This window comes from Chlamydotis macqueenii, chromosome 25 (genome assembly GCF_036417535.1).
Source record: "Chlamydotis macqueenii isolate bChlMac1 chromosome 25, bChlMac1.mat, whole genome shotgun sequence".
Taxonomy (NCBI): Eukaryota; Metazoa; Chordata; class Aves; order Otidiformes; family Otididae; genus Chlamydotis; species Chlamydotis macqueenii.
In genome coordinates, this window is record NC_141580.1 from 993,846 (window position 1) to 1,008,119 (window position 14,274).

Below are 14,274 nucleotides of genomic sequence, written 5' to 3' on the forward strand. Positions count from 1 at the left end.
GGCAGCCGGGGGACCGAGCGGTCTCCGAGCGGGCCTCTGAGCGCCGGCCGCGCCCGCGGGGGCCGCGGCGCCAGGCCCCGCCGCGCTCCCGCTGGATCTGAGCGCCGGCCCCGGCCGCAGGGCGCGTCCCCCAGCCCCCTCCACCCGCGGGCACCGTGCCGGACCCCCCCCCCCCCCCCGCCAACGCGGGGCACAGCCCCCGGGGAGCCCCGGTGAAACCGCCGTGCCCCACGGGGCGGCCCGACCCCTCCACCCCGGGCGGGCGGGGCGTCCCCAGGCCAACTCTCAGCCCCCGCCTCCGAGTACCTTAACGGGGGGGCGGCGTGCCGGGCCCCCCCCGGAGCGGAGGACTCGTTAACCGGGTGGGGGGGGGGGGGGGGCACAGCGCCAGGCCTCTTTCTACCGGGGCGCACCGGGAGGGCACCGCGCCAGCCCCACTCCCACGGCCGGGGGACCCCTTAAGGGGGTGCACCGCCCCCCCCCCCCCCCCCCGGACCGGGGGGACTCATTAACGGGGTGCACGCCGCCAGACCGTGCCGACGCACGCGCCGGGCGCAGCGCGAGCCGCCCGCCCCGCGCCCCGGCTCCCCGCGCCCCCGCCGGGGGTGGCGCACGCGCGCTGCCCGCGCCCCCTTACGCAACGCGCTGCCCGCCGCTCTACGTGCGCGGCCGCGTGGCGCCGCCGCCGCGCGCACGCGCCGTGCTTCCTCCTCCCTCCTCCTCCTCCTCCTCCCGCCGCCTCCCCGCACTCCCCCCTCTCCACCGGCAGCCTCGTGCCGGGAGCGCGCGCGCGCCCCCGCCCCTCCCTCCTCCACCACTGCCACCTCCTCCTCCTCCTCCTCCTCCGCTGCCGCCGCTCGCCCGCTCTCTCGGTGCGGGGCCGCCGCGTCGCCGGCCAGGAAGCCTCCCCGCTCCCGCCCCTCTCCCGCCGCCGCCGCCCCCCCCCCCCCCTCCTCCGCCCCGCCGCGGGGGGGCGCAGCCCCGCACCCCCCCCCTCTCCCGCCGCCGCCGCCGCCGCCCCGCCATGCCGGAGAAGCGGCCCTTCGAGCGGCTGCCCGCCGACGTGTCCCCCCTCAACTACGGACTCTGCCTCAAGCCCGACCTCATCGACTTCACCTTCGAGGGCAAGCTGGAGGCCGCCGTCCAGGTAGGGCCCCGGCCCCTCCTCCTCCCGCCGCCGGGCCCTGCGGGGACCCCTTCCCTCAGGCCGCTCCTCCCGCCGCCGGGCCCCGCGGGAGCCCGCTCAGCCCGCCGGGCCCGGCCCCCCCTTCCCTCCCTCAGCCGGGCCCTGAGGGAGCCCCGTCAGCCAGCGGGTGCCCAATCTCCCCCCTTTTCCCCTTCCCCTCCTCGCCGCCGGGCCCTGAGGGCCTCTCCCCCCGCCTCCCCGCCCCGTCAGCCGGCCGGGGCCCGGCCCTCGGCGCGGTGGAGCCGGCCAGGCAGGTGCAGGGAGGCCGCGGGGGGCTGCCCTCCCCCGCCCCGCGGTCTCCGCCCTCCCTTTGCGTTCAGCCTCTACATATGTACGCGCATACATACCCCACCGCCCCGGGCAAGGGGAGAGGGCAGCCCGCCGGCCCCGCCCTGCCCCGCTCCGTCCCCCGGGAGCGGCCCGGGAAGGGCTGGGGGCCTCGCCCCGCTCGGGCTGGGGCTGGGGGGGAGGCCCGGCCCGTCCCCTCCACCCCGGCTCTTCGCCCGCTGGCCTGGATGTAGGTTAGGCGCGGAGCGGTCGGAGCCGCGGATATCTGCGTCCTCGGCGTCCCCAGCTTCCCCCAAATCCGTACCCAGCACCCTGTTCCTGTTTTCAGCCTCCGGCGTGCTGCTTTTATCTGTATCCAGTCATTCAGATGGCTCGGGATTTTGCTGGAAAGACAAACTACCACATATGCAGTTAAATGAGAACTCCCCCGGTATGGTACGGTGAGCTGGTAGGCCTCGGTGTCACGAAAAGCTCGAAGTCAGCGAAGCGAGAGGCTGGGTTAGCAGTGGGAAGGGGCGTGCAAACTGAAAACGTTGGGTCTCCTGCCTTTTTGGAAAGGCAAAAGCTTCCCCGTGTTCACCCTTCGAAGCCAGAACGTTTGATGAAAACCCTGAAGTCCCAGTCACTCTCGGGCTGCCGTGCCAAGAGTTCCTAAATTTTCTTTTTTATCTTTCCTTGTGCAATGATTTGAAACAGATACAGAATTTTAAGGACTTACAGGACTTTTTCTTTAAATGAGATGACTGTATGAAGAGCTCAGAAATACGTGAGGGAGACTTGAAATGCTGAGATGTGTACAGATTTAAATGTTGGTCTAGAGAGGTGGTTAAAACCGTATTTTACAATGAGGCAACATCAGAGGAATAAAGCTGCTGGATCTGAAGCACGGGTAGAAAAGAGAGCGAGTGCCTCACTGGGCAAGTGTCTGTGGAAGCCGGGGAGGGCAGAAAGCTGTGGATGATAGTGAATCTTGTGACTCTTGGGACCTGGAGGAAGACGACCAGAGATGAGTAAGTTTGTGTCATGTGGAAGAAATACTGAAAACGTGAATTGCCTCGTTGGTTTTGTTCCAGCTCAGTCCTCAGGCCACTGCTGTCTTTGGGGGTCTCGGTTTGCCAGTGCATCAGCCTGGGTGAAAATGCTGCCTTGAGAAATTCCCAATCTCTTCCGTCTTAATCCTGGTCACCTATTCCTGTCTTCGCACCCAAGTTGCTGCTCCTCAGTCCTGCTACAGCTGTGGGGCTGTGCTGTAAATGGGATCACTGAAATCACCCAGGTTAAAAATAACACTCGGGGGGAGGGGAGTAGTGGCTTTTTAAGCCAGCATTGCTGCTGAGGAAAGAGTAGTATTGAGCAGCAGCCTTGGAAAGTTAGTTTAAATCCAGGAATAACGAGGATTTGGAGGCTTCTTGTGGAGACGGCAGTTGGTTTGCAGACTTTAGTCCTGTTGGGATATTTTTAATATTGTTTGCTGTTCAGGGGATTGCTCAAGGAATTGCTAGAGCAATGGATACCACCTGACAATGCGAAATCCTGGACTTTCCTACCAGCTGAGGGCATGTGTTAAGGAAGAACACTGACCTGGCAGGTTCAAGGTTGTAAAAAACTCTTGTTTGCATCATGGTGAGCTGATCTGATATTCCCATGGTAGAGAGAATTAAAAAAATATAAGGTGAGGTTTTTAAAACTTATCTAAATTATGTATCTTTATTTGTAAGTAAATTTTAACAACCGTAGACTGAAGAATCACGAGGCCCCATCCAAGCTGCGTGCCAGCAAGCACAGGAGAGATTCAGGAAGGAGTGTGGCGTGTTCGCACGCTTGTCTTGAGTTGGAAATCTGGAGAAGTTTGCTGTGGCTGCCAGTGCCCAAAGCGGGGTGAAGGCGCGTTCCAGAAGGCGAGAGGGTAACTGTTCTGCACTTAATGGAGAAAAGAGCAACCAGCTCATCCGCTGCACTAGGTGGGCAGCGTACAGATACCCTTCGTGTAAGGGAATGGCTTCCTTCAGAGTACGCTAACGTTTACTGGTTGGTTGTGATTGAGCGGAGGTCGAATCTGGAAAATAACAGATCGTGTGTGTGCGTTTGGATCTCACTGGTTCAATTGAGGACCCGTTGGCCATTTCCACCAGCGCCTTGTGATAAGGTGGAACGGAGCTCACGAGAGGCAGTCTGCTTTCAGCATACGTGGTACAGACATTGGGGTAAAAACGACTTTATGTTCAGACACAAACTTTGAGTTTTCCAGATTTTGACTAGGGAAATACACTGCCTCCTCTTGAAGATCCGGGTATCGTTTTTTATGACCAGTCAAGAATAGTTATTAGTCCCTCTGCCCCGTTCCGGTATGGTAATGGCTGGACAAGCGATAACCCGTGGGGTGAGTACTGAACTTTGACACCAGAATCAATCATGATTAATCCCAAAATTAGGAAACCTTTTGATTCTGTCCATAGAAAGTGTTTGTTTTGTTATTTTGCATCTTTAATAGCAAACTAGAATTAGTGAAGGCTGTGATACTTAGTCAGGATATTACAAGAAACACTTGATCAGTCAGTTTGTGTTTCTCACTTGCTGCCGTTAAAGAGGATTTGGCAGCCCTCTGTGTAGAATTTTGGTAAGTCTTTCGACTCGAGCACTAAGCCCTAAAGAAATGTTAAATAACCTTCCAGTCGTGCCTCTGGGGCAGTGCACTTGTGTTGGCCACAGCAATAAATGTTACACTTGCGTTGCTTCAGCGTCGGCAGTGGCCAGGTTGATTTCAAAGCCTTAAAAAGCGATGAGATGTGTTTGTGGTCTATTGTGGAACGTCTAGCCTTCAGGTTGAGGAACTGGCCCTCTGCCTGGTTGTCGTTTCTTGATGAAGGAACGAAACTGAAATCTATCTCCTAATTCCTTAACCTGTCGGAGCTACGCCTGTTGAGTATCTGGTAACCTATATATAAAGTTTTGTCTGGCTGCTTGAGACTTTTCCATAATGTAATTTGTGGTCATACCAGTATTTTTGAAGTCTGTAGAATTGTGTAACGATTATATGAACTCTCAGTATATACTTGCCATTTGCCACAGTTCAAAACTCCAAAATCCTGAAATGAACTATTTCACAGGGAACCCTTATCACAGCTGGGACAAATCGTGGTTGAGGGAGAATCGGGCTCTGCGTGTCAGTAGCAGATCTGGAGCTGTGTGCCTGCTCACAATCCTGTGATCGCTCTGCCAGTTGTGTCATTTTTTAGCATTTTAAACTGTTGACTTGTTGGGTGTGTGGGGATGTTTCTGAATGAGCACAATTAAGATTTTTTTTTTTTAAACTGGTGGAAATAGTTAATCTACTTATTCATCTGTTAGCTTGAGATTGAATTATTCTAACCCTGATTCTCAGGGTCCAGCTATCAGTGCAGTGCACTCGTATTACTCAGTGTCTAGGTCAACTTTCTTTCCATTCTGCTTCTGACTCCTGGGAGGCCTAACCGAGGGCTGGAACAAAGAGGGGATGTGCTGCTGTGCTGTTCTCCAGCATCGCGCTGGAAAGGCAAGCATGAGTAACTACCAGCAGAAACGCACATCTGGCTCCCAAAGTTCAGCGTTTGTTTTCAGCTTCTACACGGAAGTCCTTATGTCTGTCCCGGCTCCAAACGATCACCTGCCTGGCGCGGGGTGTAGTGGTGCAGGGCCTCAGAAAGGTGCGTGGTGCCTTCTGACTTCCTGCGGCTTACCTCTGTGTCAACTGCCTTCTTTGGAGAGCGTGGCGCAGTGATTCATGTCTTTTCACGGGAAACTGCAGCGAGGTGTTTCTTGGTTGCAAAGCAACCTGTCTGTACTTTGAAGAATTCACAACCTGAGGTGGGTGGCTCTTTTAAATATCTTTCCCAGTCCCTTTAAGACGTCTTACGGATACTCTGTTATATTTAGCAATGTTTAACCTGTATCTGTTGCTTTTTATAGGTTAATTGTGCAGTATCTGCTAGACTAAAGAATGTGTAGTCTTCTGATCCTGCTGAATGCCAGTTAAAGATTAATTGTGACACTCTTGTATGTAAACCTTCAAAAATTAAGCTTAACGGGTGTAGTATTTGTGGTCAGGATCTTTTGGAGGGAGTACGAATATACGGTCGTGTTATCCAGCACCGTTAATTACATCTCCAGCACATACAGTCAGATCTGAGTTTGGGTGCTAAAGGTACCACGCTGGGTGTTCAAGGCTGGTGCTTTGAAGTCGGGACCTCGGGGCTCTGTGAACCCTTACGCCACCAGCTTCAACAACAGGAATGCCTTTGCTCTTCTCCCCTGCAGAAAGGCCTCTCGGGTCTGTAACTCGTAAGGCTGGGATGATTGCGTTGACCGTAGTTACAAGGGGATTTACTTCTGTGTGAACGGGACACTCCTCAAGTACGTGTGACTGCTGCAGATGAGTGTAGCTGGATGCTTGTTGGAACAAAGTGAATTTTTCAAGTGGACCAATTAGTCGTGGCATTGGTAACTTTACTACTTGGCTACCATAATTTGCCTGAGATGCAGATTAATAAAACTCTTTATTTTTTCATTGAAGCTTTGAATTCTTAAAAAGATACATCCTAGAACACAACTGAGGTAATTTTAGTTGTCTATTTTTAGAGAGTAAAATGCTAAAAACATATATACTTGTTATAGTGCTATGTTTAGGAAGGGGCTCTGAAGCTGAGTGACAAGATTTTAATTATCTAGTCTTATACGTGGCTCTAGAGAATTAGTTTTGCCTGTAGAAGATGGCTTTTGGTGCACCTCACCCTGTATTTCAGGCAGGCTGGCATTCTACTGAAGCAGTTCAAATTCTTGTTTCTAATATCCTAACAAGATTTTTCCATCAAGTCCTTTCCTGCTCTGATAACCGATGAAAATCAAAAGCTTCACAGTGTCTTCGAGTCCTGTTTGGCAGAGCCAAGTAATTTGCCCTTTTAGTTCTTCTTCCATCAGATGATGCTACCTTGGAGAACTTTTGGGGGGAACTTAAGCTTTGTTGCCTGTTGGGTGAGATTTTCCTTCCCAGAAAGAAGTGCTGAGCACAAATGTGGATGTGTAGGGAGCTGGGAAGTGCGTGTCATCTTAGCCTAGCAGCAGGTCACCAAAACAGTAAAACGTCTCCGGTTTTATTGCAGGGCAGACCTGCTTGTGCTATCTGTGTCTGGCCAATCTCAGTAGGTATTTGAATTCTGGTTAATGTTACTACAGCGTCATCAAAATCAACAGGTTTGAAGTTTTGAAACATTCCTTCATTCCAGATACTGGTCTTAGTTCATCTGCTTTTAAGCAGGCCGGCCTCATGGCAGAACTACTTTCATTGCGGGCATTTGTAGCTTGCTCTTGCCTCAATTAGCCTCTACTCGGTGAAGAGTAAATTTATTAGATTATAGAGCAAGGTGACAGTTCACACATACGCAGCTTTGTAGTTGGGTATACCTTACGCAGTGAGGTGCTTTTTTGCCTTTTAATACGATTGCATTAATGAAAAGCAGTGCATGAGCAGGGTGTCTGTTTTCTAGAACACAGAATTAGCAGAAACGTAAAAGCAGTTTCAGGGTATCACTTGCAGTAAGACACGTCCGTCTCCGTGATGTACGTGGTGTCTGTGAGCGTTGGGCTGTAGGTTCTTGGGAGATGAAATGGCTGTCAGTGTGCTGGGCAGTTTGTGGGTGGTTTGTTCTTACAGGTGTGTCTGTACTTCATTATTTTTAGTGGAGCGGAGGGAGGAGGCTGTCATGCTAGAGCCTGTGTGCTAACATGAAAACTTCTTTTTCCCCACTGAATTAAATTATGAGAGCCTCAAAAGTGTGCTGTATGGTGCGCTGTCAATATCCGTATCCACACGCTGAATTCTGCCCTTCGTTTTTCGGGAGTAAACATTTCTAGGCTGCTGCTTCACTTAGTCCCTTTAAATGTTTGGTAGTGTGTTGCACTCTTCTGTAAACCTGACTTGGTATTTTTAGGGGGTAAGAAAAAATCTGAAAGTGGGTAACTGCCTTTCTAAGGAGCCTCTGAAGTTCTCTCTCCTTAAATCTAAACTTTCTTATTTTGCAGGCACAGTGCTACACTGAAAATTCCTCTGTCCTCACAAGAGGTTGTTTTTAAAGATCAAGCCTATTGTTAAACCCAGTATTGTCTGCAATTTGGACAGCTCTTAATACGTCTTGAATTTTTAATCCAGAGAGATTTGGATTTGTAGATTGAATAAAAGTGTCTACTAGACATTTATACAAAACTTTTCTCATTCTCATGTTTGTGTTTTAGAAGACCTCGAAAAACCCCAAACCCTAATATTGTGATGGAAATTGTTGGGCTTTGATCTCAGGTTTTGGGAGGTGTTGTAATCCTTTAGTTTCATCCACGCCAAATTGAAAAAAAAAATAAAAATGTTTCAGACTGTCAATCCTTACTAGAAACATTGAATCTAAGTGTTGTCGCCTCAGCTGTTACATTGGCTCATTTTGTGCTCTTTAAGCAGGTTGTTTTAGGAATCAGGTTCAGTTTATCAGGTAACAGTGTTTTGGTGTTGTTACCATCAAGAGGCAACATGGTGAGAAGCACAGGGCTCTTCTGCCCTGTTCTGTGTGACACTACTGCAGGGTGGCTGACAGCAGGATTGGGAGAGTCACTGAAGTATAGGGCCTCGCGTAATATTTGTTATAAAAACAATTCTGTTAATAAGAGTAAGCCGTAGACGTTTGCCTCAGCAGCAAGGCTGGTGACTGGGGTTAGAAAGAAAGCTCTGAGTTAGGTTTGTGTTGTGTTAACCGTGTGCTGCGGGGCTAGCTTTCCTCGGAGTATCTGGCGTTAGCCCTTGGGTCACCGATTGTTAGGCTGGAATGGGCCGTGCTTACGGGGTGGGTGTGCCCCTTGAGTTCTAAGTGTAAATTTCTTAAGCCTCTCTTATCACTGACTAGACTGGAATTTGGTTTTTATGTACACAGTGACTAAGAAACCATTTCTTCGGTGAGCCTAGGTAGAGCACTTAAAGATTGAGTTCTGATTTAAGGTTGCTTCCATTTACTCGTCTCGCAGAGGTACCAGCTCCTTTATGGCAGAGTGACTGCTGCTAGAAATGGTACCCTGCTCTAGCAGGATTGCCGGCTGGTCCACTGTGGTGATTGCAGTGTTTTCAGCCATGAGTTCCTAAATAATTCCTAGTTTAATTCCCAAATATTTTACCCCTTTGTAATTAATTGTTTTTTCATTTGAATTCCGCTGTATTGGAGCTCTTGCATCCAAACAGAGAGCTGGCACGGCGAGGCGGTTTATTACCACGCTGGGAGCTGGCCACTTGTTAAATAAAGCAAAGTGTGTGTAGCCGAGAGCTGGCAGAAGGAGAGCTTTCAGGAAAATGGAAAGGCGAATTTCTTGGCAGATGTTTTCAACCTAAGAAGTTTTACAGCGTCGGCAGTTCAGAACGCAGCACCGTAGCTTGTATTCCTGATTGTCCGAAAGATGCAAGTTTGCGTTCAAAGGCTTGCGCTGTAGTCTCCTGTAGGTCATCTCTAAAGGGAAGCTTACAAGCTCTCGATCCGTTTTTATTGCTCTTGCATTCCCAGGCCTGTACAAGGGCCCTATTGTCAAGCTTTCATACCAATTTTTAACAGGCAGTCCGTTCCCTTAAATAATTTACAGTCTTGATAAGTAGGCCTAGATGGCTTGAACACGATTCAAGTACGCGTGTTCCGAAGCAAATGAGGGCAGTCAGTGGAGTATCATTTCTTTTTTACCGCTCTTGAGCCCTGAATTCTATTTCAAACACATGATGATGGACGGGTTTTTAGATGAAACAGGGGTGGAAGTGCCTACCTAAGGGAGCAGAGAACACCATTTCTTCCCGATGCTCATAAAATTTCTCTTCCAGGTGAAACAGGCAACCAACCAAATTGTGATGAACTGTGCTGACATTGACATCATTACAGCTTCGTATGCGCCAGAAGGAGACGAAGGTAGGATTGTTTTTTTGCTGGTGTTCTTAGGTGTTAATCCATTTCATTTCTGATGTGAGGTGCTGTTGCCAACTTTGCAAAATTACGTAACAGTTTGATAAGCTAACCGATGCCTAGAAGCGCAAAATAAATTATCTAACCTTTATTCTCTTCTCCTCCCTACCATTTGCATCGTGTTTAAAACAGTTACCTCAGGCTTCCACGAAATCTACGTTTTACTCCATCACGCCTGAGTGTCATAGGCAAAGGGATGTTTGACTGCTCTTACGTTATTATTTACCTTTGTGCCAGTTAACTGTGTAATAACGTGATCTGTACCTACGGACTTCGCAATGTTGACAAAATCTGACAAGGGCTTAGATAAGGAATGCATCAATAACGGCCTGCAGTAGAATATACTTGTTGGCAAGGATTTGGAAGAGCACAGAAGACGCTTAATTGCCGTTTGGCAGGATATTGTGAGTATGGGTCAACGTGGAAGAAGGTGGTTGTGTGGAGGAGAGCAGCGGCTGGGATCCAGGTCAATGAAAGGTGGCAGTTACTGGAGAAACCGAAGAAGCAGGACCCGTTTGTTACGCACAGTTACAGGAGCAGACGTCTTCCCCCAATTATATTTTGAGGAGATTTAGCAGACACAAAGTTTTGGCAATTGAAGCGTGAAATGATGGAGGTGTGGAAAATAAGCTCCTTGAAACAGTGGTCTAACAGTGTGCAAAGCCCTTCTGGTTTCTTGTGGAGCCGTTGCTATTTCAGGCACAGCAGTTACGTGGTCCACTGTCTATGACTGTTTAAGTCTGTCAGACGACAAAAGGCTCCGGAGCTTCCCTTTCTGCAAGGAAAGTGCCACAATGAGGTCATGAAGCGCCTTGGTAAAACCATGATTGTGAATTAAAGGAATGATCTTGATGATGATAGGAGAAAGGTGTTCCTTCGATTAGGTTTAAACTTACTAAAGAAACCAGTCAGCTTCTGAAGCGCAGTTGAGAGCAGCCGAGCGGCGCTTAGGTGGCTCGGGAACTCTGTCCTGAGGAAGTAGCGTTTGGTGGGTGTGTTGTGGAAAAGCAGAGCTCACTGCAGGAAGGGCAGTCATGGCGAGAGAGGGCGGCAGAGAAGAGGATTACCCAAGAGCTTGGAGTCCGGCCACCCCGTTTTGATAGGGAAAGAATAGAGCGGTTTCCTACGTGCTTGATCTGGGATCCATTCCTGCGTGCCTTTCGCACGCTGCCGTTGGTGATCTGGAGTTGATTGGGTGCCCTGTGTTGCTAAGCGCTCCCGCAGCTATTTCTTACACTGAGTAATGAGGTGATAACGAGAGTGGTGGTAATAGCAGAGTGTGTCTGGAGTCTGTTCCGTGTACCGCTGCGCCGTAGGCCCGAACCACCTATTATTTTTTTATTTTGTCATTGAGAAAATGAAATTAAGTGGAAAAGGTACCTAGGAATAGGGTCTCTTTCCAGTCAAATCAGGAAAAATACATAACAGAATCTCTGTTTTAATGTATTGTCTTTGTGTTCAGAGCTGATTTCCCTCTCATCAGGTTCTATTTTTCCGTCTTTTAACAGTGATATGCTCTCCTTCCAACTTCAAAGTTAATGGTAGAGCTTAATGGAGACTTAAAACCAGGTACATGGGAAGTTTCTGTGCCTTTAATTCCTTCGGTCTGATTTTCCAGATAGCCATGAACGCGGCACAGGAATGAGTACAGCGCTCTGGCTGCAGTGCAGGCGCTCCCCTCTCAAACTGTTGTATCCCAAATACCTGCGGTGCAGCTTTGCTGTGCAGTTACTGTAGTTAGACCCGGGCTTCACGGGGTTAAAACGTATCTCTCGGTTTGGTAAACCGCCAACTAGTATAATGGCTTGGGAAGTAAAATTGCATGAAATTGGCAGACTATTTGCTGGCACCTGTTGATACAGATCAAGTCAATCTTACTAATGCTTCTATTGTGCGGGGCTTTGGGATAGTAATTGTGTAACTGGTCTCAAAAGCAGAGTACGAAATGTAGTGCGATGAAGCAACTGAAGCATCAGCCAGATCGTTTGGTGAGGTGAGCCTTGTACCAGCTGCCGAGATAGTGTGTTTGAGAACCACAAGTCTGGGAACTTGGTGACGTTTTCTCCTTTAAAGACTCTGTGCAGAATCGTTCCCTCTTTTAGTGCCGTACCTCAGTGGGGAGGAATTTGTCTCACGCTTGTCTGTAAATGTGAGACAAAAGATAATCCCTCACTTATCTTCTTTTGAGTGTGGTTCTGTTCAGAAAAGTAGCTGTGTGCAAGGGGACCTTCTTGTTCAACGGCCACCTTTCCCCTGTTTAGGGAGATGATCTGTTGACTTGTGTGCAATAGTTTATTCTTTTCCTAGTAATTCTTGCTAGTCTTGCGTGCCTCCTGCGCCGTGGCTTGTACAACGGCAGAAATCTCAGCTAGAGCTGTGGGCCGTGTTTTCCCTCCTCTCCTGTTTACTCTTCTAAAGATGAACTTGATCTTTGGAATTTTAATGCAGATTTGCAGGGAAATCAGATTATTGCCCAATATTTGACAGGAAGCTGAGGGAGGATCTCTAAAGCTCTAAAGTCAAAGTAAAAATTTTGCTGCATAATCCGCAATTGAGTGATAGTAAATAATAAACCAGGATAGATTGATTATGCAGTACTTTGGAGTAGGAAAATTCTCTGTTTCATCATAAAACTAGCGCAGTTGTTGTAACTGGAGGCTGTGGGTTGGCTGTTTGTGCCAGGTATGCTGTAATAGAACAAAGGTGCTCAAAAGGCTGAGCTTTCCGTTGCTGGATTTATGACTGACTCTTCCCACTACTCACAGTGAGCAGTCGGGTTTGTTTTTTGCAGGAGCTAGTTTTCAGCCCTTGCAGTCGAGTGTTTGTAGTGCAGCCTTGGCGTTTGGGTGCGCACGTGCTGTACTGCTCCTGTGCAAGAGGTTGGCTTTGCTCAGCTGAGCGAGGAACAGAAAAGGCCAGCTAAGCAAGCTGGTTCTCGAGATAAATTTTGGGGATTGAGTTTCATACTTACTGAATGCTAAGTAACTTGAGCTTCCTGTTAATCTCTCTTGTAAGGAGCTGTGAAATTGTGCTGAAGTCATAATCAGTGAATTACATTGTCTTTGTTTAGCTTGGAGAGCGATTCGGATGCTGGGGGATCTAAAGCAGCTGTTAAAATTTAGAGATGCTTGGTGGGTATAGTTTGCAATTTCATATATGACCAGCAACCCTAATGATGTTTGTTTAGCAGAAGTAATCAAGTGAACTTTGATTTGTACTTCAACCTTTAAAAGGTTTTAAGGCCAGAACTTGTTATTTCAGTCTTTTCCTTCCTCGTATGGTAGGGACGTGCTTGGATGGTAGTGCTAGAGGCTGGTTACGCCAGAGCGTGAGCTGATGCTTACAGACAACAAAAGATCACTGGCGCTTAGGGAAAGCTGAGCAGTGTCACCCAGGTCTGCCTAAGCCGTGCCTTCCCTTGGCCTGGGAGCGCTGCCATTTCACGGTGATCGTAAGGCGATCTAAAATCCTGCTGCTGTGGAAAGGGGCAGTGATGCTTGTCCGCACTCCCTCCCTTCTGCTGGCACTCGTTTGTTCTCTTGCACAGCCATGTGGATCAGGAAACTGCACTGGCCGAAAACTGCCTCTACAAGGGAAAAGAAAAAAAGGGCAGCTTGGAAATACACCACCTTCCTGATCCTGATGATGGCATGTGAGTGCCACTGGGAGGAAGGGAATGGGAGCATACAGCTGGGGCCAGGCGGGAAAAATGAGACTGCTGCCTTTGCCTGTGGCAGGCTAGATTTGTTTAAGCCGGTTGTGAAACCTTGCTTTGTTGTAGAAAAGCTCATCTTCATCCTTTCTTCTGGAGAGGACTTGATGTGACAGAATTTTGAATGGTAGGGTTTTTAAGGAGGCCTGGGCTGTGCTGGCGTGGACGGTTTGGGAATATCTGACGTGCGAGAGTACTTCTGACTCCTGTAAAGGACTTCACAACCACTGCTTTGAAACACGTGAAAAGATGTGAGAGGGCTTGAAAGCGTTAGCGTTCTGGGGAGTTGCATCAGTGGCTGATGCTGAAGGACAGTGTCTGCTGTGTCAACGTGTGGGTGTTTTGAGCTAATGTGGTTAATTTGCAGATACAGCAGGCAAAGCGCACGCAGTCACTGCAGCTCGATTGATGAGTGCAAGTTCATTAGGCTAGCATACCTTGATTGCCTGTGACTTCTCCATGCCTTGGAATGAGGGCTACTTAAAAAAAATCCATCTTTTGCACTTGGCTTTGTCTTCACGTCGAAATACGTGCGCATTTGACATTGCTTAAAACCTTTGGCTGGGATCCACGTTTATAAGCATGTAATACAGAGATCGGGATCATTAATTGATGTATCCATCTGGTCACTGTGCAGTTTCAGGAAGTACTTTGTAGAAGGACTGTAATTTATTTAAAATGTTGTCGAATTTGATATGTGGTGCTTTGAGTTTGGGAGGGTGGCTAGATCTGATTTTTATGCCTTTTTTTCCAAAGACATGGAGCACTAGCAGCTTTTTATTTTCTCATGCAACTTGGTCCAGACTGTGTACTAATGTGCTAGTGATTAACTTGCAACCTTGCAGTGCCAAACTCTCCAAAGTTAGTAGGCTGCCAAAATTGTGGTGTTCTCTTCAGGAGCTTTTGTATTCAGTGCTGTTAGGAATTCAGACAGCCTTTTACTGCAATTACATCTTTGTTATGAGCAGTTCTCTTAAACTCTAACAAAAAGTATTGTTGATGGTTTTCCATAGTTCTTTTGCTCTGGATTAAATTATTGGCACTGAATAGTTAGTGTAAAAAAAAAAAATGTAACTTTGAAT

General features: G+C 48.9%; 1 protein-coding gene across 1 annotated transcript in view; it reads left to right on the forward strand.

The window, feature by feature from the left end:
- Positions 1 to 816: 816 nt before the first annotated feature.
- NPEPPS (aminopeptidase puromycin sensitive) overlaps positions 817 to 14,274 on the forward strand; it is a 37,110-nt gene continuing 23,652 nt past the window's right edge. Inside the window, exons 1-2 of the mRNA XM_086766958.1 lie at positions 817 to 1,147; positions 9,342 to 9,426. Of these exons, the coding sequence (XP_086623084.1) occupies positions 1,025 to 1,147; positions 9,342 to 9,426 (208 nt within the window). The 5' untranslated portion in view covers positions 817 to 1,024. The remainder of the gene's footprint in view (positions 1,148 to 9,341; positions 9,427 to 14,274) is intronic.